Source organism: Orcinus orca, chromosome 2, assembly GCF_937001465.1.
Source record: "Orcinus orca chromosome 2, mOrcOrc1.1, whole genome shotgun sequence".
Lineage (NCBI taxonomy): Eukaryota > Metazoa > Chordata > Mammalia > Artiodactyla > Delphinidae > Orcinus > Orcinus orca.
In genome coordinates, this window is record NC_064560.1 from 54,742,036 (window position 1) to 54,766,433 (window position 24,398).

The 24,398-nt window shown below is 55.0% G+C and overlaps 2 protein-coding genes across 9 annotated transcripts in view; both read right to left on the reverse strand.

The window, feature by feature from the left end:
• Positions 1–5,856: 5,856 nt before the first annotated feature.
• The window catches only part of PCSK6 (proprotein convertase subtilisin/kexin type 6), a 190,858-nt gene continuing 172,316 nt past the window's right edge, over positions 5,857–24,398 (reverse strand). For all 8 annotated transcript variants that reach the window (XM_049705669.1, XM_033403040.2, XM_033403042.2 and 5 more), the window contains 7 exons: positions 23,166–23,268; positions 22,042–22,238; positions 20,189–20,276; positions 17,132–17,235; positions 12,714–12,843; positions 8,637–8,749; positions 5,857–7,254 (listed from right to left, as the gene is read on the reverse strand). In XM_049705669.1, coding sequence (XP_049561626.1) covers positions 7,157–7,254; positions 8,637–8,749; positions 12,714–12,843; positions 17,132–17,235; positions 20,189–20,276; positions 22,042–22,238; positions 23,166–23,268 — 833 coding nt within the window. In that variant the 3' untranslated portion in view covers positions 5,857–7,156. The remainder of the gene's footprint in view (positions 7,255–8,636; positions 8,750–12,713; positions 12,844–17,131; positions 17,236–20,188; positions 20,277–22,041; positions 22,239–23,165; positions 23,269–24,398) is intronic.
• The window catches only part of TM2D3 (TM2 domain containing 3), a 337,824-nt gene continuing 326,275 nt past the window's right edge, over positions 12,850–24,398 (reverse strand). Inside the window, exon 6 of the mRNA XM_049705715.1 lies at positions 12,850–14,999. Within this exon, the coding sequence (XP_049561672.1) occupies positions 14,945–14,999 (55 nt within the window). The 3' untranslated portion in view covers positions 12,850–14,944. The remainder of the gene's footprint in view (positions 15,000–24,398) is intronic.

Sequence of the window (24,398 nt, forward strand, 5' to 3'; positions counted from 1 at the left end):
GCAAACTACACACACCCAAGCAACTGACATCCAGATCAAGAACAGGAGATTGCACATTCCAGAAGCACACCTCTTGCCCTCTTCCAGCCACACCCTTGCCCCAATGGTAACCACTAATCTAACATCTTGCGTAGATTGGCTTTGCCTAGTTTTGTATTTATGCAAAATGCAATTGCACCTTATGCACCTCTTGCTTAACCTGTTTGTGTGTAGATGTAGTTCATTTATTCTCGTTGTTATATAGTTTCTCACTGTGTGAATATTCCACAGTTTGTCTATTCTGCTGTTGATGAGCATGGGTCATTTTCAGTTTGGAGCTATTATAAATAGTGCACCTACTAACATTATAATAAATATCTTTAAGTGAACACATATACTGATATATACTTGGAAATAGAATTGTTGGGCCATAGGGTTTACTTACTTTCAGCTTAAGTAGATACTACTAATTTTCCAAAGTGGTTGTACCAGTTTATACTCCTTACTGACGTTTGGTATCGCCTGTCTTTTTAAGTTTAGCCATTCTGGTGGGTTGGTAGTGGTATCCCACTGTGGTTTTCATTCTATTTCTCTGATTACTAACACAGTTGAGAACTTTAAAAAATATATATTTATTGTCCATTTAATTAGCTTTTGTGAAGTGTTTGTTTAGGTGTTTTGTCTGGTTTTCTATTGGGCTGTCCTTTTTTTACTGATTTGTAGGTGGTTTTTTTTGGATAGAAGTCCTTGTGAGATAAAAGTACAGTAACTATCTTCCCTCTCTCTGTGGCCTTTTCACTCTGTTAATGCTGTCTTTTGGTGAACAGAAGTTCTTAATTTTAACATAGCCTAATATACGAACTTTTCCCTATATGGTTAATGTTTTTTGAGTCCTCGTTAAGAAATCTTTGCCTATGCCAAAATTATAAATCTTTTCTTCTAAAAGCTTTATTGTTTCCCCTTCCACATTTGGATTTGCAATCTGTCTGGAATAGATTTTCATACATACTCTGAGGTAGGGATCAAGATATATTTTTTCCTCATCTGGGTATTCAGTTGATCCAGCACCATTTATTGAAAAGCCCATCCTTTCACCATTGTGCCACAGTGCTATCTCCTTTTTCATAAATCAAATGTCTAAATATGTGAGGATTTACTTCTGGACTAGCTATTCTGTTCCATGGGTTTAGTCGCCTATTTTTGCATACCATCTTACTGTCTTTATAATAATAAGATCTATTTTACTCTATTTTTTTGCGGTACGCGGGCCTCTCACTGTTGTGGCCTCTCCCGTTGCGGAGCACAGGCTCCGGACGCGCAGGCTCAGCGGCCATGGCTCACGGGCCCAGCCGCTCCGCGGCATGTGGGATCTTCCAGGACCGGGGCACGAACCCATGTCCCCTGCATCGGCAGGCAGACTCTCAACCACTGCGCCAACAGGGAAGCCCTAAGCTCTATTTTAAAACTTGATATTCGCCTCAAAAAGAGAGCCACTTTGTTTTTCAACATTGTCTTGGTTATTATGGCCCTTTGCATTTTAATAGAAATTATAGATAAATCTTGTATCTAAAAATGAACCCATACTTTGATTTATATTGTATTGGAACTGTGGATGAAGGGAATTTTTTTTTTTTTTTTTTGCTGCGTTGGGTCTTCGTTGCTGCGTGCGGGCTTTCTCTAGTCGTGGTGAGCAGGGACTACTCTTCGTTGCGGTGCATGGGCTTCTCTTTGCGGTGGCTTCTGTTGTTGTGGAGCATGAGCTCTAGGCACACGGGCTTCGGGAGTTGCAGCACGTGGGCTCAGTAGTTGTGGCTCACGGGCTCTAGAGCGCAGGATCCAGTAGTTGCGGCACATGGGCTTAGTTGCTCCGTGGCATGTGGGATCTTCCTGGACCAGGGATCGAACCCGTGTCCCCTGCATTGGCAGGCGGATTCTCAACCACTGTGCAAGCAGGGAAGTCCCTGAAGGGAATTCTTATCTTTACAATATTGAGTATTCCAATCCATAAACATTTATTTAGATCTTCTTTGGTTTCTCTTAGTGTTTTATAGCTTTTGTGTAGAGGTCCTATACCTCTTTTACTAGATTTATTCTAGTTATTTAATAGTTTCTGATGCTGTTGTAAACAGTATCTTCTATTTTAAAAATTCCATTTTCTAATCATTGAGTGCTGGCATATTGAAATACAGTTGATTTACAGTGGAAATACAATTGATACTGGCATTGTATCCAGCAGTCTTGCTGAAGTCATTTACTAATTCTAATCATTAATCTATAACTGTTCTTTTGGATTTTCTACATGCCTAACCCTGCTCTTTGAGAATAATGAACGTTTTATTTCTGCCTTTCCAATTCTTATACCAGTTCTTTATGTTTTGCCCTATTGCTTTGGCTGGGATCATCAGCACAATGTTGGATAGTGGACATCCTTTAGCAGGCATCACTTCATAGCCCAGGGGCGGGGGTGCGTATGGGATGGAACCCTCATCACCTGATCAAAGTTAACACCACCAATAATGGAACAAGTCAAAGTCTTGTATCACCTACTAGGATGCAATGACAAGAACACAGCATGGCTTCGGAGAGATTCATGTCAAAGACGCTTGACCTGAATGGAAATATGAGGAAACCTCAGACAAGCACACACTGAGGGGCAGCCTACAAATAACTGGCTGGTCGTCTTTAAAAGGTTCAAGGTCATGAAAGTCAAAGAACCAAGGAACTGTTCTAGATTGAAGGCTAGAGCCCTGATGAGTACATGCAGAGAGTGATCTAAAGTGGACCCTTTTGCTAAGGGCATTATCAGGACAGCTGGCAAGACTTGAATCCAGTCAGAGGATTGATGGTAGGAATATACCAATTTCCTGATCCCCATGGTTATGTAGGAGAAGATCCTTGTTTATGGGAAATAATTTAAAGTATTTAGGAGGTGGTAGGATATTACATCGGTAATTTACTTTCAAATTGTTCAGGAAAACATTTCTTTGTACTGTACTTGCAACTTTTCTGTAATTTTGCCTTGCGATTGATTGTTTCAAAATAAAGAAAACAATCCAAACTTCACTTCATTCCCGAGAGAACCACCAGGTGGAGTCCTTAGACCAGAGAGCTGATTTGACAAGCCCTTCTCCTATTCAATTAAAAACAAAAGGGTAAGCAATTATACTCCAATAAAGATGTTAAAAAACAAAAACAAAACAAAACAAAAAAACCAGAAGGGTTTATATCTTTACTTTAAAAAAGGAAAGTAGTACGGGTTTCCCTTGCTTCAGCTCACAAACAGGGACATAAGCTATAGCTGGTTTTATTCATCTTAGGGTATCTCTAGGAAGTTGAGAACAGGTTTTCTTTTTTGATTTCATTTCTCTTGGCTAGGGTTTCTCAACCTCCTCGGCACCTTTGGGGGCTGGATAATTCTTTGCTGCGGGGACCGTCTTGTGCATTCCACGATGTTTAGCAGCATCCCTGGCCTCTACCCACTAGATGTCAGTACAGACGTCTCCAGGGAGACAAAAATCACCCCCTGGGTGAGAACCACTGTCTTTGCAATGAGATGTGCTCTGCTCTGGGCACACTGGTGCCCATCTGCTCAACAGGACCACCCTTGGTGTAGCTGATACAGAGTGGGGGGTGCCCGGGGGAGGGGCAGCTTTGGGTGGTAGGAGCCGCTGTGCCATGTAGGGGGTGCTGTTCCGTGCACGGACAAGCCGCAGAGCCTGGGGCGTCAGGACAGCCTGAGACAACCAGCAGGACGGATAAAGCCTTGGCTCATGAAGGAAAGCAGCTGAGAAGTCTGGGACAGGATGCAAACTCCTTTCTCATGACAGTCGGCCCCTAGCTGCCTCTCAGCCGGCTGCGCAGAACCTTACAATGCCAGAGAATGGCTATGGTGTATTACTTTCCATCACCCTTGCTTGTTCTTATTAAAATAACCTTCCTTTTACTTCACTTCTCCACCTCCTTCCCCTTTGCGTCCTGTTATATAAACCTCCACCCCTCACCTGCTCCCAGGGGCCCCAGTGTGCCCCAAGCTTGCAGGCTTAAGGCTCCTCCAGCCACATTATCAATGATTTAAATGCAATGAAGGGCAGTCCCCCAAGTTCAAGGGAACTGCACCATTGGCCACATTTAGACTATGTTGCCCCCTCCCCCCCCCGCCGTTTTGTACTTAAAGCTCCATTCACCCCCCTCCTTCCCACTATAAGTGCATCTCCTGTAAAAAGTGCAATTCTCCCCAGCCCTTTGAAGAGGTACAACGTATAAAATCAGCAGTGGCCTGGGAGGGATGGGGAGGTGCATCTGGGGACCACTGTGAGGTGCCAAAGACTTTGGGGACAACGTCAGAAAAATGTCATCCCCTGGTAATGAAGACAGCTTAAAATGAATGCATCGTGGCCATGTTTGGCCAGCTGCAGAAGTGACCATCCCTCCTGCCAAGAGCCAGCCTCCCTCCCGGGGCACACGATGGAGCACCCTCGCCAGTGGGCGGCCCCAGACAAGTCACTTCAGCTCTACGAGCCTCGGTCTGTGAAATGAGGGGTTTAGAGGACATGCCCCACGAGTCCATCATGCAAAACAAAATCCATAGACGTGTCCTGCCCCAACAGAGTCCAGATAATCTTAAGGTCGGACCATTTGCAAACAGGCATTTTATGTGGTCAGTCCCTTTTAACAAGGGGGTGATTGGTTCTTAGGCCTTTGTGAACACCTTCTCAACTCCGCACTGCGCTCGCCAGCCCCGGGACAGGCTGGCCCAGCCACTGCCGGGCGGGTATGTGCTGCCCGCTGGCCTTCTTGTAGGTGGTGTCCTTGGTAATAACAGGACTTGATTTCTGGTTCAGTTGCAAACATGTTAAACCATGAATTCTCAGTGGACAAAAAGCTCTAGGGGCTAAAATGGTGCCCTGCACCAGAGGTGCTTAGCAAGTTGCTGGTTTTAATTCAATCAGGCTCCTGGTGGAGGTTGAATTCTTACTGATATTCTGCCCAGTCCTGGCTACTGTCTCCCAAACACACTCACTCAGTCCTTCATTACGTCACATTTGACAACTCGGGCCAAGTCCTGCTCGTGGCGGTAGCTAGCTGGCGGGTCGCATAGCCTCCCCCGCTTTCCGAGAGCTGCACGCTGCTCCCCACCTCCGGCCACGTGGTCACTGGAAGGGCTCCGGGGCCACGTGTCCCTGTGGCCAGAACTGGTGGAACCGGGCAAACATGGATGCAAGGCAGACGAACCCGGGCCCGAAGCAGAGTCAGAAATCTTTAGAGGGCTGGATGGGCACCAATTTTTCTTGGGAGCTCTGAGTGGTTTTGTCATTTGTCCCATCAAGTGGACAGAGAGGAGGCACTGCTGCAGTGAGGGTCCAGGTGACACTTAATGCTTGTCCCAGGGCTCCCAAGCCCCGGCTACCTCTTTCCTGAAATTCCGAAACAACCCTGGAATCCCCAAACAACGGCCCTCCCCGACTTTTGTCTTTTCCCAAGTCAGTTCTAGTCAGTGCATTTTCCTATATTTGCAGACAAAGGACTCCTAGTAAGTACAACTCCGACCTCACAGAGAGGCCAGGGTAAAAATCCCATGTAGCGCGGAGCCCACAGGTGCGGGGATTTCAGCCACTGTGTGGAAGACAAGCTGTAACCTAATGAAATCACACTCGCAGCCAGGTGAAGAGGCTTGCAGTCTGGGCTTCTGTGGCCTGAAGAAGGTCTGTTTGCCAAAGGACACCCTGGAGCTGGAACTTTGGGATTCTCCCACGACTTTGCTGCAGCATTATTCGCTAAAGCTCAAAGACCTTGAAATAAAAGCACACATAAAGCCATTTCACACACTGGCCAGTACCCACGTTTCAACGTTGTGCCTTGGGAAGAAACACAGGCTCCTTTGCCATGAAATGTTAACTCTTTTATTAATTTAGGGTTAACACTGTATTTGCTTTGTGGATTTCATTTTCAGAGTTGTGGATTCAACAAACAACAGCTGGGCTCCCCCCCAGCTGACAGGGGACTGGTCAAATGTGTTACAGTCAAAGACGGGAGCAGGACGAAATGGAGAACGAGCTCGAAAAAATTTAAGGCAAATGTTACTCCCATATTAAAGGGACTTGATCAAGCAGATCTGTGCATATCAATGAAAATATATGAAATATTTGTCAAAATAATTAACATTGGTAAAAATCAGAACACGTAGCTTATAAAATACCCACACAGGTTTGGCAAAAATAAATCCAGCCGTGTCGTTAGGCTCATAGCACACACAGACGCAGGGGCGCCCACCTTAAGAACAAGTCTCCTGAAAAGCAGGGCCAATGTATTTTCAAAGCAATTCCACAAAACGGGACACGACAGACAATTAACAGTTCACAGGCTGGGTTTACATTTTGGTAGGAAGAATTGCTTGGTCGTTGGGGCACCTTTTGGCCAGCCCCCGGGATGCCTCCTGGGGACCCTCTGTGTTAGGCAGAGGTGACTGTTCATCTGGGCCATGAGACTCCCAGAGACACAGATAGGATGCAGAGACCAGGGACCTTCAGCTCCCTCAGAGGAAAGGGCGGCAGAGGAAGGAGGGTCCTTCCAACCCATCCGTTTGGGATTAGACTTTCTAAGCCATGGCTGCAGTTTCAGAAGTCGCTGATTATGGAGAAATAGATGCTCCATCCCCAGTGGTCACACGTTTGAAGCCCCAAAGTCTGTTTTATTTGCAGTCTGACCAAACCATCCCCCAGACTGTGGCAGGCAGATGAGCAGGTATGCCCCTTAGCCCTCCATCATGCAGGGGCACAGCCCAGGGGTCTGCGGGCTGCCCAAAAGCACGGGGAGAAGAGCAATGCACCAAGCATCCTGCCTTTCTGCTTTGGTCTCGAAGATTCAGTAAACTTATGGTCCCAGAAGCTGCTCTGAAGCTGGAGCTGTGGATTCCTGGAATTGGTTCTGTTCCCGTTGTGAGTTAGCCAGAAGAATGGAGCCAGCAAGCAGGGTGTGAGAGGACATCGCCGACACCTCCTCGAAGCCCTCACCCACCTGGCCTGGGCGCCCAGAGATGCCGCGGAAGGACCTCGCTCCTGGGGAGATAAAGCTGTCAGATGCAGGGTACCACTCCTGAAACAGACTCTGGCCGACAGCCTGGAGGAAGGTGGACGGACAGACAGGAAGGGCCCTGCCCTGTGCGGGCGGCCGGGCGCCCCTACCCAGCCAGGAGGCAGGTGCGGCAGCAGAACTGGATGAAGAGCTTGCGTTCGCAGAGCCGGTTGGACTTGACCATCTCGCAGAAGGTCTCATCGGCTGGGCCCCCGGGAAGGAGAAAGGAGAGACATGTGAGATTTGGGGGCCAGTTAGGATTGTTCCCATCGCCCCACTCTGCTGGGGACATAGTGGGAGCGGGGGCGGCAGCCCTCCCAGTCACCCCCGTGATGTGTGGTGGGCCTGGCGCGGCAGAGGCCAGAGCTGAGTCTGGGAGACAAAAGCAGACTCGGGGTGGCAGGGGAGTGGGCGGGGCCTGGGGACACCTGGGCTGTGCCAGGGAGCCCTCGTGGTCCCTGTTCCTCTTCCTGGACAGCTGTGCTGGGGGACTTGGGAGGAAGATGGGGTCAGGCCTGGCAGGGGCAGGATGGAGGCTACGCCGTGATCCTGGGGACACCCCAAATGGGGGAGGAAGGGGGTCACCAAGAGGGAAAGGCTGAGGGGGAAGGGAAGAGCCATGGAGGCTGGCCCCTCCCCTCGGTAGCTGGCTTTTGAGGATGTTGCCATTCATGGGAACCGGGAGACCCCCCCGGGGACAGCCTCACTTTCTCGGGCTGGATACATAACCCAAGGAGGTGGCTTCCTAAATCAGGAGCTTCCTGGCCTTTGAAGGGACATAATTCTGCAAGCCAAGAAAACCACCTTGTGGTCCACAGGGCGTGCCCAGGGTGCTCTCTGCGGGCTTCACGCTCTGCCAGGCCGGGGCCGGTGCCAGCTCCATGCCCACGGACAGCATGGCACTGGCGGTTACCCTCTCCTGCACACCTGCCAGCTCGCAGTGCCCAGAGCCAGCCCCAGACTGCTCCTCCCTAGGCTTGCTGAGCCATGGAGGCTCCTTCTCGCCACAGCACGTCTGCCCACGGCCCTTGCACTGGGTCTCCAGGCCAGAGTCCCCTGCCAAGCTTTCTCTTGCCCGGAATCCCCAAACTGGTCTCCTCTGAGATCCTGTTTTCACAGTCCATCCTTGCCTCTCCCTGTCGGCTTAGAGCACCAGGGCTCTCCCACAGCACAGAGGCAGGTCCTTCCCATGGACACGCGGGCCTTGACACATGTGCAGGGAGGCTGAGAGCCTTCAGGCCTCCTGACTTTGACCTCCAAGGTCTGGCCTCTCCTAACACATGTCACCACACCCAGGCCACCTTGGGCTTATGGCAGGAGAGTGGGAATGGTGCGAGAACAGAATCATTTGTAAGAGTCACTCAACGGACCGACCCGCACTGGCTGTGCTGGTAGTGGAGATGCCTGTCTGGTCAATGTGAGAGGCCTAAAGGGAAGGGAGGAGGCCCAGGGGAGAGCCAAGTGGTCACTGAGAGGAGGGGCCACAGGGCTGTCCAAGGGACTGCGGTCCCTGTGTCTTCTTTTCCTTTCTCTTCTGCCCGGGGCAGCCCCGAGGTAGCTCAGGGCGGTCACCCCCCCATGCTCACCGTTGCTGCACGTGTGGTTGGTGATGCACGAGGTTCCCAGCTGTGTGAAGCCTGTCTTACACCGGCTGCAGTTCCTGCTGGAGCCTTCACAGCTCAAGCAGCTCTCGTCACACCTGCAGGGGAACATGGGTTCCCAGATGGGAAAGAGACACAGTCACTCCAGGCCCCTTCCCAGAGCCCTCCCGCCCTCCTGCACTGCACCCCTGGCTGTAACTGTGCCCCCCACGACGGCCCGAGACCCTGGCCAAGCATCTGCATGTATCTCCTCTATTGCCCTGGGAGCGCGGAGACAGTCACGGCCAGTTGGCAGGAGGATGCCCGGAGCTGAGGATGGGCCCAGGTCTCTGAACCTCCCCGTGGCTCACCTGGACGCCCTCCTGGGCACTGTGGCCACAGGTGGCTCCCTGAGGATGTCAGCATTGACTCTTGGGGCTTGGGGCCAGGCTCCCCTGAATGTGACGGACATGACCCTGGGGCTAGCCGGGGCTGAGCCTCCTTTGTGGTGACGTCGGTCTCCCCCCTGGGGACAGAGGGTGGGGATGCCCTTTCGACCTGTCCCGGAGACAGGACCCAGGACTATTGCTGACAGAGTGCCATGACCTTGGGGGTGGGAGGGTCGGCGCACTCCACTGTCCCGTGCGTTTATCTGCGTCTGTCTGTGGCTGCGTCTGTGGCACTGGAGCTGAGCGGCTACTCTGGAGGCTGTACGGCCGGCAAAGCCTAAACGACTCACCGTCGGGCCCTTCACAGAAGAGCCTGCCGACGCCCCTTCCTGCTCTGGGCCATGAAGGGACCTGGGCTGTACCTGCTGCCTTCTCCGTGACCAGCTCCAGGGACTGGGTCTCCCTAGACCCACCTCCCAGCTCCCTGTCAGCTGCAGGCCCGGGAGCAGGGCTCGGAGAGGGTGGGCGGGGCATCGGGTAGGCAGTGCTTGGGACAGATGCCACCTCCCAGGCAGCGACCAGACGCCAACAGCACGGCTCACTGTAGGCCTCCTTCGTGAGTGGGCCTGTGCCGGGGTCAGGTGCCATCATGGATTCTGCCTGCACGGGGCCTCCGGGACAGCAGGCCCTCAGCCTGGCTTTTGTTCTCCTGGGGTCACTGAGGGCACCTCCAAACGGGAGTTCGGGCCCATAGTTTATGTTTATAAACGTGTAAACCCACAGGCAAACTGCATCCTCCTGCAGCAAGAGCCTGCCCTCCCCCCTCACAGACCCTGGAGCGGGAGGACGGGGCCCGACGTGCAGACTCTTACTGCGCACTTTGGGGAAGATCCCAGGGCCCGGCCCCTGTCCTGCTGCACCACTCTGGCCGGGCCACGGGCCCCTCATGCCACTGCACAGGGGACCACTCCCCCCAACCCCCGCTTCTCTTACAGATGATGTCTGCTAGTGACACAGGAGCTAGCGCCAAGCCCAGCCATGTAATTGGTGGTCAGCTGTCTCGAAGGCCCTGGCTGAGGGTTGCTTTGCTATAAACAGTAAGGGGGCGGCTACAGTGGAGACCCGGCTGCACACAGCTCCTTTCTTCTCCAAATTCAGCCTCACAGAGCCTCAGGATCTCCACGGCAGCCCCCGGAGCTGCGTCAGTTTTCTTCGGCCATGTAACAAATGACCACAATGCAGCAGCTTAATCCACCACTTTCCAGCATCTCCCCGTTCCGCAAGCAGAAGCCCGGGCAGCCTCGGACGGGCTCTCTCTCAGGGCCTCACAAGGCCTCGGTCAGGTGTCGGCCAGCCTGGGCTCGGATCTGGAGGCCCCGGCGTGGGGAAAAAGCCGGCACCAGGCCGCTCCCCCAATTGCCTCGGGGCCCCTGTTTCTCTGAGAGACCCTCTTGGCTCCTCCGTCAAGGTTACCGTGCCTGGCAGGTGGTCCTCTTGGGCAGGGGGCTTTCAAGACGCCTCTGGTTCTGCCCTCACCCGCAAACACCACAGCGACTGTCCTGCCAAACTCTGCAGGGCGGCGCCCGATGCAGTCCTCTCCCTGCCCTGCTGCTGGACCACTTCCCCGCCTCCCGTCTTTAGGCAGTTCCAGGTGACAGTCAGATGGCAGAAATCTCGTCACACTGGGCACAGGACAGAGCAGAAGGCCTGCCTGAGTCTTGCCCTGCCTCAACATACCCAGGAGGGGCCGGGGGAGGGAGGGTGGTAGGAGGGTGGGGGGCAGACACCCCACCGAGTTGCTCTATCTTCAAAGAGGTCCTTGCTCCCTCTTCTAGGTCCTCTTCCTAAGTCTTGGGGTGGCCGGCGCCTCTTTTGAGATACTCATCATGGACTGTTCTCAGCCGTGGGCCTCAGCATAACGGGTCTCGACTTGGCATGCAGGCTGCCGACCTGGCAGGCCTGCGTCCCGGCCCGGCTTTTCCCCATGAGCCCTGCCTAGCTGCTCGCTCCCTCGAGGCTGCCCTGGCCGGCACTCAGCATTCTGGGGCCTTCGGGAAGCCAGGTTCTCTGAACGCTGCTGCTGCCTCGGTGGGGAGAGGCCCAAGGCCATTTGTCCTTCCAGGAGCATCCACACTGAGGGGTCTCCAGAGCCCTGGGACTCGGGAGACGGGAATTCTCTGAAGCGCTGCAATTCACCACCTAGGCGTCCCGTGCAGGGCGCTTCCTGGGGGTATATCTCTGAGGCCTGCTGTGTCAGCCCCAGCACTGGACGCTCCTCCAGGACTGAAAGCTTTGCCACGCGTGGAGGTGAGCACCCAGGGAGCTCCTGCCCTCCTCGGCCAAGGAGGGACTCACGGGGGCTGCCTGCCCCCCGCCTCCTGGCACTGGGGACCCCATAGCTTCTGGGGGCCCTGCGGGGGCTGGCTGCCATACTCGTGGGAATTCCCAGCATCCTCTGAGAGCCAGGGTGTCTGTGTAATTCCGCATTGTCCCTGGCTGCCATACTTAGGGTAATCACCCTGGAACCAGCTGGCTGGTTAAAATGAAACTTTACTTCAGACACCGGTGCCGAGGGTCCTTCACAGGACTCAGCAAGGCTGGGTGAAGGTGGCTGGGTAGTGGGGCTGAAACCCTAACCCTCTTTGAGTGGGTCCCACAAGCGCAAGGAGCAGGTGGTCTCTCATTTGCTCACGTAGGTTGTTGGTTTTCGTTTGTTTGTTTGTTTTAAAGAATAGGTTACAATCCACAAGAGTTCTCAAACACAGCCTGAGAGGATCTCAAAGATCCCCACTGTGGGTCCCCAGCTGTGAGCTGCCAGATGGGCATGGTCTCCCTGCACTGCTCTGAAGTGGGCGCCTGAGGCTCCCTCTTTGAGTCTACGTCAGAGGGACGGTCCCTTCCCCACTCCCACCATCATGATCTTCAAGGTCACCTGCAGACTCCTCATCGTCACTTTCAGCCTAGACGAGACAGACTGCCCTACCCTGTTCCTGGGCTCCAGGTGATGAGGCCTGACATGAGCCAAGATCAGCAGGACAAGAGGACACCAAGCAGACGGCTTCTCCCTTCACTGCCCGCATCCCGTGACAAGACAGAACACTGCTCAGAGCCCCCAAAAAAGGACAGTGCGCCTTGCGGACACACGGGAGGGAGCGGAAAAGGAGAACGAGCAGGGTTATAACATCTCTGCACTGGCTGGAAGCGGCTTTAGAATGAGGAAGTTGTCGGGATCTTGTATTTTCTCTAAATTATCCAATTTAAATTTTAAACAAATCCTACACATGGTTTCCTTAATGACATGCTGTGAACACACTGTGGGGCTCCCTGGCGTCTGCCCCGGGGTGGTGGCTCTGCCAGTCAGGGCCCCGTCCTCTGCGTCCTGCCCTCCCAGCCACACAGCGCCTGATACACAGTAGGTCTCCACAGATACTCAGGACGTGAACAAAGGCATGAGGGCCGCCGCCTGACTGTGGCCTTGGCCATCACCACCTGCAGGGTCCCCCCCTCTGTAAACGGGTTCCTGTCTGCCCACTGCACCCACTGCTGTCGTGGAACATGGCACACCCTGCCCCCAGCCCCTGGGACAGGGGCCACCAGACCCAGCCCTCTTGCCACTCCTCCACAGGCACCGCTGACCGCCCTTCCCCGGCCATCTCGGGCTAAGTCAGGAGGACTGCCTGGAACGCGCACATACCTTCGGCACACTTTGTGGGGCAAGCCCGGCATCTCCTCGGGGTAGAAGCCCTCGCCACAGGCTGGCACACATTTCCAGTCTTGGAAGTGGAAGTTTGGGGCACAGTGAATACATTCTTCTCTGCTGGGCCCTGAGGGGTACGGGAAAAGCAGCAGAGGTCAGGGACCGCCCACCTGCCCATCACGTGTCCTAGACCTGCTGCAGCACCTGTGAGATCCAGGTCCTATTCAGACGCCCCAAGGCCACCACACAGCTAGATTCACCCAGGTGCCACTGTGCATCTGCACTGGGCCCGCCTCGCCACTCCTGGGAGGTGGGCCTCACGCCCACATCTCACGGATGGGGACACGGAGGCTGCACCAAGCTCAGCACACCTCCCGCTGCCCGGGCCGCGTTCATCGGCCCTGATTCCAGGTGCCTCCTTCCCCAGCAGGCCTGGGCCCGATTCCGGCTAGGGCAGCCACAGGTAGCTCTGAGTTCTCAAAATGTGGCCTGGCCAAACACACTTACACACTGGATTTCAGAGACATAGTTAAAAAAAAAAAAGTGAAATAGTTCGTTGATTTTTTAAATATTGATTACATGTAGAAATGATGGCATTTAGATACATGGGGTTAAATAAGATGTTATAATTGTTTTCACCTGTTTCTCGAGGGAACTTAAAGCTGCATCAGTAGCTTACATCGTATTTCTAGTGGACAGAACTTGGTGTAAGAAAATGTGGGAAAAGGGAAAGAAGAGGTTTGGGGGCCTGGGGTTGACAGGTATTTGGTGTGAAGGATCAGGACTCTTTCAACAGAGAAAAAACAGCTAAGGGCTTATGGGGTGAGGCGTGGGGACCAGAAAAGGCAAGAGCTCTGAACAAAGGGTCAAGAGTCGTGAAGGAAAATCTACAGCCCAGTCAGGAGGACTCATCAGCCTGGGCAGGCAGTGGTCCAGAGAGAAGAAACCGTGCTGTCCATCTGCCTGTCTGCCCATCTGTTCATTCACTCAGGCCAACGACAAGTCAGTGCTGGGTGTGCACTTCCGTGTCAGAGTCCCCAAGGAGCATCAGAGAGGCAGCGAGGTGGCCACCGGCTGACGGCTTAGAGGATCGAACTCAGGGAGAAACCATCTCAGATGCTCACGGAGACCACAGCCCCTCCTTAGACCTCCCCCCACTGTGGTCCTGTCTCGGCTTGAGGCCTGACAGCTGAGGCACAGGTGGAGTGAATTCTGGACCTACGGGGGGCCTCTGGGCTGCGTCACGGGAGGACCCCTTTGCAGACGGGGGTCCGCAGGGCGGCTCTGCAAGTCCCGAGGTTTGGTGCTCCGGCAGCTGATTTCTGCTCTCAGAACCATAGCTTCCAGCTTGGAAGGGGATTCTGAGCTCGCCCAGGACTGAGCGTGAGGCAGAAGCGGGAGCCCTTGGCGTTCCAGGGCCTTCACGAGGAGTAGCTGCCCACCCGCCTGGGGTCTCCACGGGGGTGTCCTCCCTCTGTTGCAGCAACGCAGTGGGAGAGCCGCCCCACAAATGCGTCCGGTTTATGTCCTTCTGGATGGACGGCTGCTCTTGTGCCCCAGCCCCCATCACTTATCTGCAGGGAGCATCTGGCGTTGGTGCCCCCCACAACCCCCATCACCCATGTCCTACTGCCCGGGCCGCCAGGGTCCCCAGTGCCTTAGGAGCTTCCGCAATGGGAAATAGCACTCATTCTTGTTTGCTCCTAGTTTAATGCTCAATTTGCTAAACTTAAAAGCGGATGGGGCTTCCCTGGTGGCGCAGTGGTTGAGAGTCCGCCTGCCGATGCAGGGGACACGGGTTCGTGCCCCGGCCCGGGAAGATCCCACATGACGCGGAGCGGCTGGGCCCGTGAGCCATGGCCGCTGAGCCTGCGCGTCCGGAGCCTGTGCTCCGCGACGGGAGAGGCCACAGCAGTGAGAGGCCCGCGTACCGCAAAAAAAAAAAAAAAAAAAAAAAGCGGATGAAACCCGTTCAGCTGGGGTTAGAAGAAGAGAAAGCCCTGGGATGGGCGGAGGCGACGGCCCCGTGACAACGTGAAGGTGCTCAGTGCTGCTGAGGCGCGCACTTCAAAGTGGCGGGTTTTATGTCCCGGATCTTTTACCACGGTGACAAAAGCTGAGTCAACACAGATCTCCTAGAGCAACTATTTTCACTACTACTAAACATTGTGAACTTTGTAATTCAAAGTCTCTCAGGGATTCCATTTAGTCACAAGGCTTTCCAGGCATCAGACACTTGAAAAGCGGACACAGATCATAAAAATCGTAGCAGAACGGGTGATGCTTAGGCAGGATCCACTGCATCGTTTGTGGGGCCCGGGACAAAGTGAAAACGCAGGGCCCTTATTCAAAAGGCAGGAAAAACGTGCTATGAAGGGTGCTAAGATACAAAACGCGTTCCTTTCTTCTGCCATCTCTCTCTTGACCTGTCATGGTGGTTTTTATCTGCTATTTCATGTCGTGCTCCCCTGGGTGAGGACCGGCCCTCATGCCCCTCAACTCCACACACATGTGCCCCACTGGCCGCTAGCCGCTGACCCACGCGCCATGCCCTGCCGGGTCCCCTGCACCCACCCAAGGCAGACGGGTTCCCCAAGGGATCACATCATCTGTGCCAGAGGCTCTGGGTACTTGGACCAGGATGGGATGAGGCTTATTCCTACTGAGTCACCACTGAGTGTCCCAAGGTACTGCTGGCCTGGGGTGGGGACAGATGCCACCGTGCTCCATGCTGTACTCGTGCCTAACCACGACTCTCCCCACACCGCACCCAGGCCCCTCACAGGCGGGGAGCAGCAGTGGTCACAGAGTGGGAGCTGGGAGGGGAGGGCCAGGTGGCCAGGGGCTCCCGACAGGGACCATGACAGGCAGCGAGGAGCCTTCAGCGCTGGAAGTGGGTGGGGTCCCTGTCCTAGCAGTGGCCGGGGTGGATGCACACGTCCCAGAGCATACAGGGAACCCGGGCAGGCAGGTGTGGGGAGCAGGGGAGACCCCTGGACAGCCTGACCCCTCAAGTGACAAAGAGGTCTCTGGACTGAGTGAGAGACTGTTTGCCAACAGGCAGTGTGGGGATGCAGACAAAGGAAACCACACTGAATAAATGAAATCAAAAGCATTATAAAGCTACACGCCTGAATTTTATGGATTCAAGTGCCTATGAAATTTAAACAAGTGACATCTGCGATGCTCTTTCAACCTGGGCTAAACAATGAGGCAAAGAAACCATGAAAATGACAGGCCACAAGGCAAACGCTAGGAAAGGCTGCTGGGCCCCTGCCTTGCGGAGGGTTGTCCCAGGAGGGGGCCCCAGGAAGGCACATCTTCCAAAGGCCTTGAGAGTGCTGGTCTTTGCCATGGCATGTCCACTTCGGGTCAAGGGTCAAGGGCCCCTTGACATGGGCTCACGTGGCCACACTGGGACGGCTGCCCCGTCCTGCCATGCATCCCGGGACCCGTGTTACGGCATCAGTGACTCAGCAGAGACCTAATTCTTACAGCGTTACTGCAGCAAAAACTCAACCTGATGTGGGTTTCTTAGAACAAGGACCAAAGCGCTGGGTCAGGAAGGAGGATCAAGAGGAGAAGATTCAATCAGAAATACGTATGAGTCCACAAGCTCAGAATGTGCTACAATATCCCGGTGCCAACAAGTCTGCAGCACGAAACCCAACAAGACAATCATTCTCTGCGATTCCGCATAAAAACTGCGCCTGGAAGGCAGCTATGCTATCATCTCTGTGGGAAATTACAATACACATAAAATTGTTTACAGAGATCTTTTCCTCTTTGAGTAAAATGTTCAAAATAGGGAAGATAGGTACAAGGAACTCAGGCTATGTTTTAAAAAGCCTTCTTCCTTCACCACGGGAACTTGCCCAGCCTCTCCCCGAAGAATCGATGAATCGTGAAACTCCGGCACTGCTACCCTGACGCAAGGGCTGGGTTCCACGCAAGAGCTCACTAGCAGTTAGCAACCCTTCCCGGCCTGAAAGCATCCCCTACCTGGCTGGGCTCCTGACACCGGGAAACCCAGGCTGCTCCAAGTGGGCCCTTGTGGTTTTTCTTTTTTTTTTTAATTTTAAAAATTGTGGTAAAATGTACGTAACATACAATTGACCATGCTAACCATTTAAGCATACAGTTCAGTGGCATTAGGTGCATTCATATGGTTATGCAAGCATCACCACCATCCATCCATCCCCAGATATTTTTTATCTTCCCAAGCTGAACCTCTGTACCCATTAACCACTATTCCCCTTTCCCCTCTCCCAGCCCCTGGTAGGGCTTCTGGGATTTAATGCTGCAACACCCAAGGAAGCCCGCAAGTCCTAGGGCTTTCTGGGTTTCCAGGTAGTCAGCCCACCGGCCTGGGGAACTTGGGCTCCAAATGTGGCCCCCGTAGGCCGTGAACTCACCCACGCAGGTCTGGCAGGTGGGATGGCATTCCCCGCACCTGATCAGCTCAGAGTCAAAGTAGGTGCCTGGCTCACAGTCTGGAATGCAGCTGCCCCGTGCAAGGCTGTTGAAAAGGAAAAAAAGGCAGTCTTTTATATCCTTTCCAAAGCTCTAATTCAGTTATGATTTGCCCTCAAATGTCTTTCATGAGAGGAACTGAAGGTTGCTAAAGCACAGCTCTCGGAGTCACTTAAGATTCTGAACTAATGAAAGCGGCAAAGCTGTCCTGCAGCATCTCGAGGCCGGCTGGAAGGGACACCCGGGCCTGGAAGCAGAGTCTCCGCCTTCTGGTGGCCGGTGGTCCCGAAGCTCCTTCCCAAAGCCCCGTGGCCTCGGTCCCTGTGCGGGAGGCTATGCCCTCCATGCCTTCTGTGCTCTTCTGCTCTGCGATACCTCCTCTTCACTGACACCAATCACGCTAGAACCCAAGGCCCACGAGGAGAACTCAAGCACGGGTGGGTCGCCCCACTGGCTCGGTCTCACTGGGCGCAGCCCTGGGTGAAGCCTTGGCATCTGTGATGCGTGAGGGGGGGTGGCAGCAAGACTGACCCTGAGTCCCAGTGGGCTCCTGCCTCGCCCTTGCTGGAAACCTTCTGTGCTTCACAACGAACCTGAGATAAAATCTGCTCCTGGGACCCAGCAGCCCTGCCTGCTGTGGCTCTGGCCTTCCTCCCTCACCTCGCTCGCCAAGGCAGCGAGTACACGGCTTCTGGAGCAGACCCTCTGCCCCTTCCCAGCCGTGCAGCCCCGCCCCGGGCAGGCCAGCCAAGCTTCCTGCCCCTCCGTCCCCTCAGCCGTCCGCCAAGGCTGCTGCGTGGTCAGATTACTTTGAGGACAGAACCCTGGCAGGTGTCGGGCACCCAGCAGTGTGAATGGGTGTTGGCTGCCACGGCTGCTTCAGTTCCCAGGCTCACTGCTGCACATGTTGTAGATGGATCTGCTGCCTGACACATCAAACACATGCCGCAGGGTCTGTGAGAGCCAGAGGCTCCTGCACTTGGTGGGGGGGACGTCGGTGGGGCCGAAAGCATCTCTGTATCAAGGCGGAGGCCGACCCCAGGGCTCCCGCTCGTCCCGGCCCCCAGCTGTTCAGTCAAGTCTTTACTAATGGATGTTCCCAGCCTAAAGAGATGGACGCACGGCTCGGCTGCCCTCACTGCTTCAGTGGGACCGATGATTTGAAGCCACAGCTAAAGAGGATATTGGGCAATAAAAGGAAGCTTTCTGTGGATTACGGCTGATGATGTTTCAGTGTCCACAGTCCTCTCTGACTGCTCGTCACGGCTGCACCGCTGCCTCCACCTGGGGGGCTGCTGCCTGAGAGGCATTTTCTCCCCAGGACACAGCTCCTGGCCTGAGCATCTGAACTCCTCTCCCCTATCTGACCCACAGGAGCAGGGATGAACCGCCCCCCCAGCACATCCCCACTGGGAAACAGGCTCCAGGGAGCTGGAAACACAGTGCCTCCCACTGACACCCTGAGTCTCCGGCCTGGGTGGGGGGGCCCTGCGGGAGGGTCCCCACAGCCGAGCTCCCAGGCCCCAGTGGCGGCCAGCTGAACCTCTCCGCCTTTCCCTTCTGAGGCTCCCCTTCCTCCACATGTCACCCCTCCACTCCTCATCCTGCCTCGTCCAGCTCCCTGGGTCAGAGAACGGGCATGATGTGTGACTCTGGGGTCCTGTCCCCCTTCCCTCCCCCGACTCCCAGGAGCATGGGGCAGTGGACCCTCTTCTCTCCGATCCCCTGATCTGGAGGGGGTGGGGCGGGCTTGGGGAACCTTAGTCATGCTGCTCCCGGAAACTGTTCCTCTCCCCGTTAGTAAGATGTGAAGAAGAATGCCATATATGTCACATACGTCATAGGTTGCTGTGAAGATTAAATGAGGCAGTGTTGGTGAGAGCAGCTGGAGTAAAATGCTGGTTTTCTTCCTTCACTCCTTACTGCAAAAGAATTCAACCCTGGCGGGTTGAATTTGAGGGGAGGGGAGGCTGCAGGAACGGCAGCATCCTTGTCCCCTGGGGGCCAGGTAGAAACGCAGAGTCACAGAGCTGCTGGGTCAGCACCTGCATTTTTTTTTTTTTTTTTTGCGGTACGCGGGCCTCTCACTGCTGTGGCCTCTCCCGTCGCGGAGCACAGGCTCCGGACGCACAGGCTCAGTGGCCATGGCTCACGGGCCCAGTCGCTCCGTGGCACGTGGGATCTTCCAGGACTGGGGCACGAACCCGCGTCCCCTGTGTCGGCAGGCGGACTCCCAACCACTGCACCACCAGGGAAGCCCAGCACCTGCATTTTAACAAGAGCCCGGTGATGCCCCCCGGCCCCGCCCCTGCTCACTGCCCTCGCTGACCTGTCCCTTTCTTCCTTAAAGTGCAGGCCCTGGTTCAAGACTGGATCGTGGGAGGGTCCACAGCACAATTTTGCACAGAATGATTTCTAAGCTTCTAGATGATAACTTCAAGGAAGAAGTAATGTATATTTGGTGGCAGTAAACAGGCTACACCAACATTCCAAAATATTCTAGTAAAAAATCATTAGCTCGGTCAGATGCTTTTAAAGGAGGCGTGGGCTGAGCTTGGTGGAGCCGGGCAAACCAGGAATTTACAGAGTATCTCCAGAGAGCGAGCCCCCTCTGCCCTTCCCTCAGTCATCCAGACTGGGAAGGAAACCGGAGTGAGTGGGGCTCGGTGCCTAAGAAAGGGAGCTCTGTGCTTTGTTAGAACTCCCTACCCTTCCAGCCGCCAGCCCTACTTTCTATGAGAGGATTCACTCTCGCTCTTACCAATTCTCCAAATGTTGCATAAAATGTAGACATTTTCCCCATCCTCTGACTTTCTATCACAAACACCAATCTCTAAGTGGAAATCTGATTTTGACTCGGAATCTGTATCCTGAAAGGCTTTGGGCCTCTGAAATTTTAGCTTTTAGGAAAAGGAGGCAAACACTCGGTAAATCAATGACAGACACTCATACCAGCATATACCCATGGCCGCGCCTCAGGTCTGAAGGGAGGGTCTCACCTGAATCCTTCTTTACAGACAGTACATTTCTCTGGTTCATCCATGCACTTCTTACAGCTTGGGTGGCATTTAAGGCAGTTTTTCTGATCTGGAGAAAAATAAGAGCAGGAAAAGATAAGAGGTGGGAAGAGTGGATGTGGATCAAACCCGGGCGAACGAGACTCGGGTGTTCCAAGGCGGGGCTGATGGAACGGCCGTCATCGGCGTTGTCTCTAGAGAGGTGACATAGTGACCGACCGCCAGAGGCATGTGGAGACCGCGTGCCCAGGTGTCAGGTCACAGGCCTCACACCTCTTTTCTGGAGTGAAGTCCTCACATGACCTTGAGGCTTGGAGGTGGGCCCTTTCCAGAGGCAACGTGCTCTAGTCCTGCATCTTCCCCTGGGACTGGAGCCAGCGGAGCAGAGTTTAGCGAGATGCCAGTCTTCCTAAGTGTGACCGGTGGGGCCTGAGGGTTCCCCTGAGTGACCCCACCCACCCAGGGCCCTCACAGGCGTCTTTACTGACACGTTGGCGGTCACCTGCACAGACATCAATCTCTGACACCCACCACACCTTGGGGAAGCCCTGGGTCTCGGTGATTACCCAGGTCACTCATCCTGGCACCCGGTCAGCACCACCCTGTGCTCGGGGCCTCCTCCTCGGGGCCCCACAGGTGGCATCACACACACGCTGCAGGGGCTCAGCGAGGGCATCTGGGGGTGACTCTCGGGGTGACCGAGGTGGCTGGTTTTTGCCCGGGGTGGGGTGGGGGGTAGGGATGGAGGAGCCTCTGCCCCGAAAACAGGTCTGGTTGCAGCCCAGGGCAGGTGTTTGCAAAGCCTGTGAAACGTGTCTTGCATGACTCTGTGTCCCCTCTAAAGAGTGTGGTTATTCCATGGCTTTATATGTCCTTAAGGATCCCTGGCTCCTTCCCCAGAGGAGTGAGAGCAACGCTGTGATGGGACCCCTCCTGCAGGATGCGGGCCAGAGGCGAGCTCTGGGAAGCGCTGCCCCCTCCCTGCACAACGGCCAACACGTCATCTGAAAACTGTCCTCCATCAATTTAACCCAAGCCCTCTCTTTGGCCTCTTCCAGGCCGAGGTGAGTGTTCAAACCTTGGCATGAGGTCCCGGCCCCACAGCCCAACCACTCCACTTCCCAGGACAGGCAGGATGGCAGGACGCCTGTGCTGCTCTGAGTTCACTGGGTCATTGCTAGCTGTGGGCCCTGTGGCCTCGCTCGGCTTCACTTCCCCACCTGCAAGGTGAGGAAAGCGTCGCCCACCTCTTGGCAGTGTGGTCACCTGTCCTCCTGAGCCGTTATGCCCGGCAGCAGGCTCCTCTTCATTCGTGGAGACCCGCAAACCTCCCTGGCCTTAGACCCCGGTTTCAGCTTAGTGGCTCTTGCTGGGAGGGGCTTTCACCCAGTTTCAACCACCAAGGCCACAAGCGGTGCTGGGTCCCGCACCCCGCCCAGCGCCCACATCCACTGCTCCAAGAGAGACCGCAGGGCCTACCCGGAAGTCTTTCTATTTGGATGTCTGAAATCGGTCCGAGCCTGAGAGCCACTGGCTCAAGCTACCTCCCTGTCCATCCTGAATAATGGACACTGACCTACAGAAGTGTGACAACCCCCGACTACGGGGGCTCCATTTCTGAGTCACTTTGAACCACCCTGGCCAGGTTTTGGGTGTGAACTGCTATCCACTAACAGGGTCCGAGGGCTTTGATTTCATCCTCTCTCCCTCCCTCCTGTTACGGGTCCTTTCTCAGGACAGAGTACACAGGAAGCAGAGGGTGGGGAAAATTCTCCCAGGAGAGGGCACCCCAGCCCAGAGACTCCTGATTTCTAGGCCCGGGGACACACACTTACTTTCATCAGCATAAAATCCAGCGGGACAGAAGGTCACACAGGTGTTCACCTCCTGATGGTGGTAGAACCCGCGGCGGCAAGACAGGCACTGGGTGGGGCCCCGGCCGGAGCAGGTCTCGCATCCCTTGTGGCAGCGGCGGCAGCGGCGGGCTGCCATGTCCCCAAAGTAGCCCAAGGGGCACACGCTCACGCACTTCCTGTGGGAGCAGATCGGGAGAGGACTTTCCTACTGGCCCCAGCCCCACGGCTACCCGGCAGCACGAGGGTCAGGCCAAGGCAGGGCAGCTGGCTGGGAGGGAAGCCTTAGCTGCCTCCCCGTCAGCAGACTCTGAGGAAACAAAGGCCCCAGGGCAGAGGTAAACCATTAATGCCCCTGAGAAGTTCCTGATGCAGGGGAGGGCTGAGGGCTTGCATGGGAACCTGGGACGCCTGCCCTTTCAAAGGTTCCCCGAGGGGGGGGGGGCACTCGCAGGTTGTGCTTGGCTTCCTTGGGCAACACCATGACGGTATCTGACTTTTGGAATGTTCAGCTCCGGCAAAACCCCACTGACAGTGCCCACGGGCAGTGAGTGGTCTCCAGGCTGTGTCCAGCCAGCAGAACAAACGTCTTCGCCCAGCGCAGGGAGGTTGCGGCTGTGTCTGGGCCCCGGGGACACCCTGAGAGTCCCAGCCGCACCCCTGCCAGAGCCCTGGCAGCTCCCCAGGAGGGCTGCACCCCTACCCGGCGCTCAGGGCTGGGGGCTTCTCATTCACGGCCGACTGTGCTGACTTTTAGAACCGTACTGGCCCTTAAGATGACGTTTGTCTGCAGTTCCCAAGTGGTTGTCATGCTCAATACGACCCATTTTTGTTTAGCAAAATGGAGAGAAAAAAGTTTATAAGCACAGACAAAACAATGCCACGGCCTCTGAGTTCTCATGGTCACGAGTTATTTATGAGATGAGAATAAAAGGTTACCAAAACATAAAATTCCCCAGCAGTGACCCTCAGGGTGATCTCCTTTCCGGGGTGTTTGGTTAATTCCTAAGTATGCTGCCAGGCTGCGGGGGTGGAGAACACAGCTTGGCCACCTTAGCGGGACGCTGGGCGTCTCCAGGACACGCAGGGGAGGCCCAGCCCTTTACCTGCTGGTCTTGACGCTCCCCAGGCTGAAGTGGACACAGTTCAAGCACTGGTCTGCGTTAGGGCCATCACAGCCTTTGTCACCACACTCCGGATGGCACACACCTTAAAGAAACAAGCATTTCCTTTCACCCATAGAGATGCTTTCTCAATCACGTCCAGTCTCCTAGGACCCCATGTCCGGGTCTCACAGGCCCCTGCTGGGCCAGAGCACCCAACCCTGTGGGACCCGCCGCAGCTGGGAGCCAAGCCTGGCTCTGGGCTCCAGTGTCAGAGGGTCTGATGACTCGAGACAGGCAGGACAGCCGGTGGTGGGTGAGGACCCGGGTGGGTGAAGGTGGGCATTGTGAGGTTCTAGAGGAGCAGCCATGGCGGGGCGGGAGGGGCAGGGGACAGCCGCGTGCAGCGTCCTCCCCTGCAGCGGAGTTACAATGCTGGACCAGCCACCAACTCTGATTTCCATCGTGAAGGAAAGCATGAAGATCCGACGGAAATTAAGCGGGAGAGGCTGGAACAGAATGCGCCACGTCCCTCACACGCGGTGAAGGAGGCAGGTGGGTTTCCATGACCCTGGTGGGTCTGGGGTGGGCGGGAGCTGAGCCCTTTTCAGCTCCCCTCTCTCTCACCCTCAGAGGGGGGCATCCTGTCTTCCCTCGATCCCCAAATTCTAACTCTGGAAGCCTGTGTGGTGTTGTCAAAGCGACGGAGAAAAACGCAGGAGCTGGGGGACCCCATCGGGCGCCCTGTCCTAGGTCTCCCCTCCACCTGCGCCTCGGGGAAGAGCCCAGTTTGACTGGCTCTTGCCCTCAGGCCGGGCGGCCCCTCCACAGGTGTCCTCCTCATCTGGGGGCCAGGGCCGGTGCTGTGCTGGGACCCTCACCTCCCTTGGCCCCCGACGCTCTTCCTCCTCTGGCAGATGGTTCTGGAAAGCCTCCCCATGTGGGGAGGGAGGGGCCCGGTGGGGCGTTATGCAAGTTTTTGAGGCCGTGGAAGAAAAAACAACCTTCTACAAGGTTTTAGTTGTTGGAGGGGGTGGGGAGTGAGTTCAGAAGCAAAGAAGAGGTGTCTTGCCAGCCACCAGAGTTTCCTGGGGACGTGAGGGAAAGACAAAAGTCCCCATTCTCTGCCACCCACAATGGGTCTTTGCTGAGGGGCACAAAGCCCTCTTCATTCCTCTTTAAAGGGCCTCCAGACCTTCCCAGTGTTAGACTCAGCTGTATTTGGCTTCCCTCCCT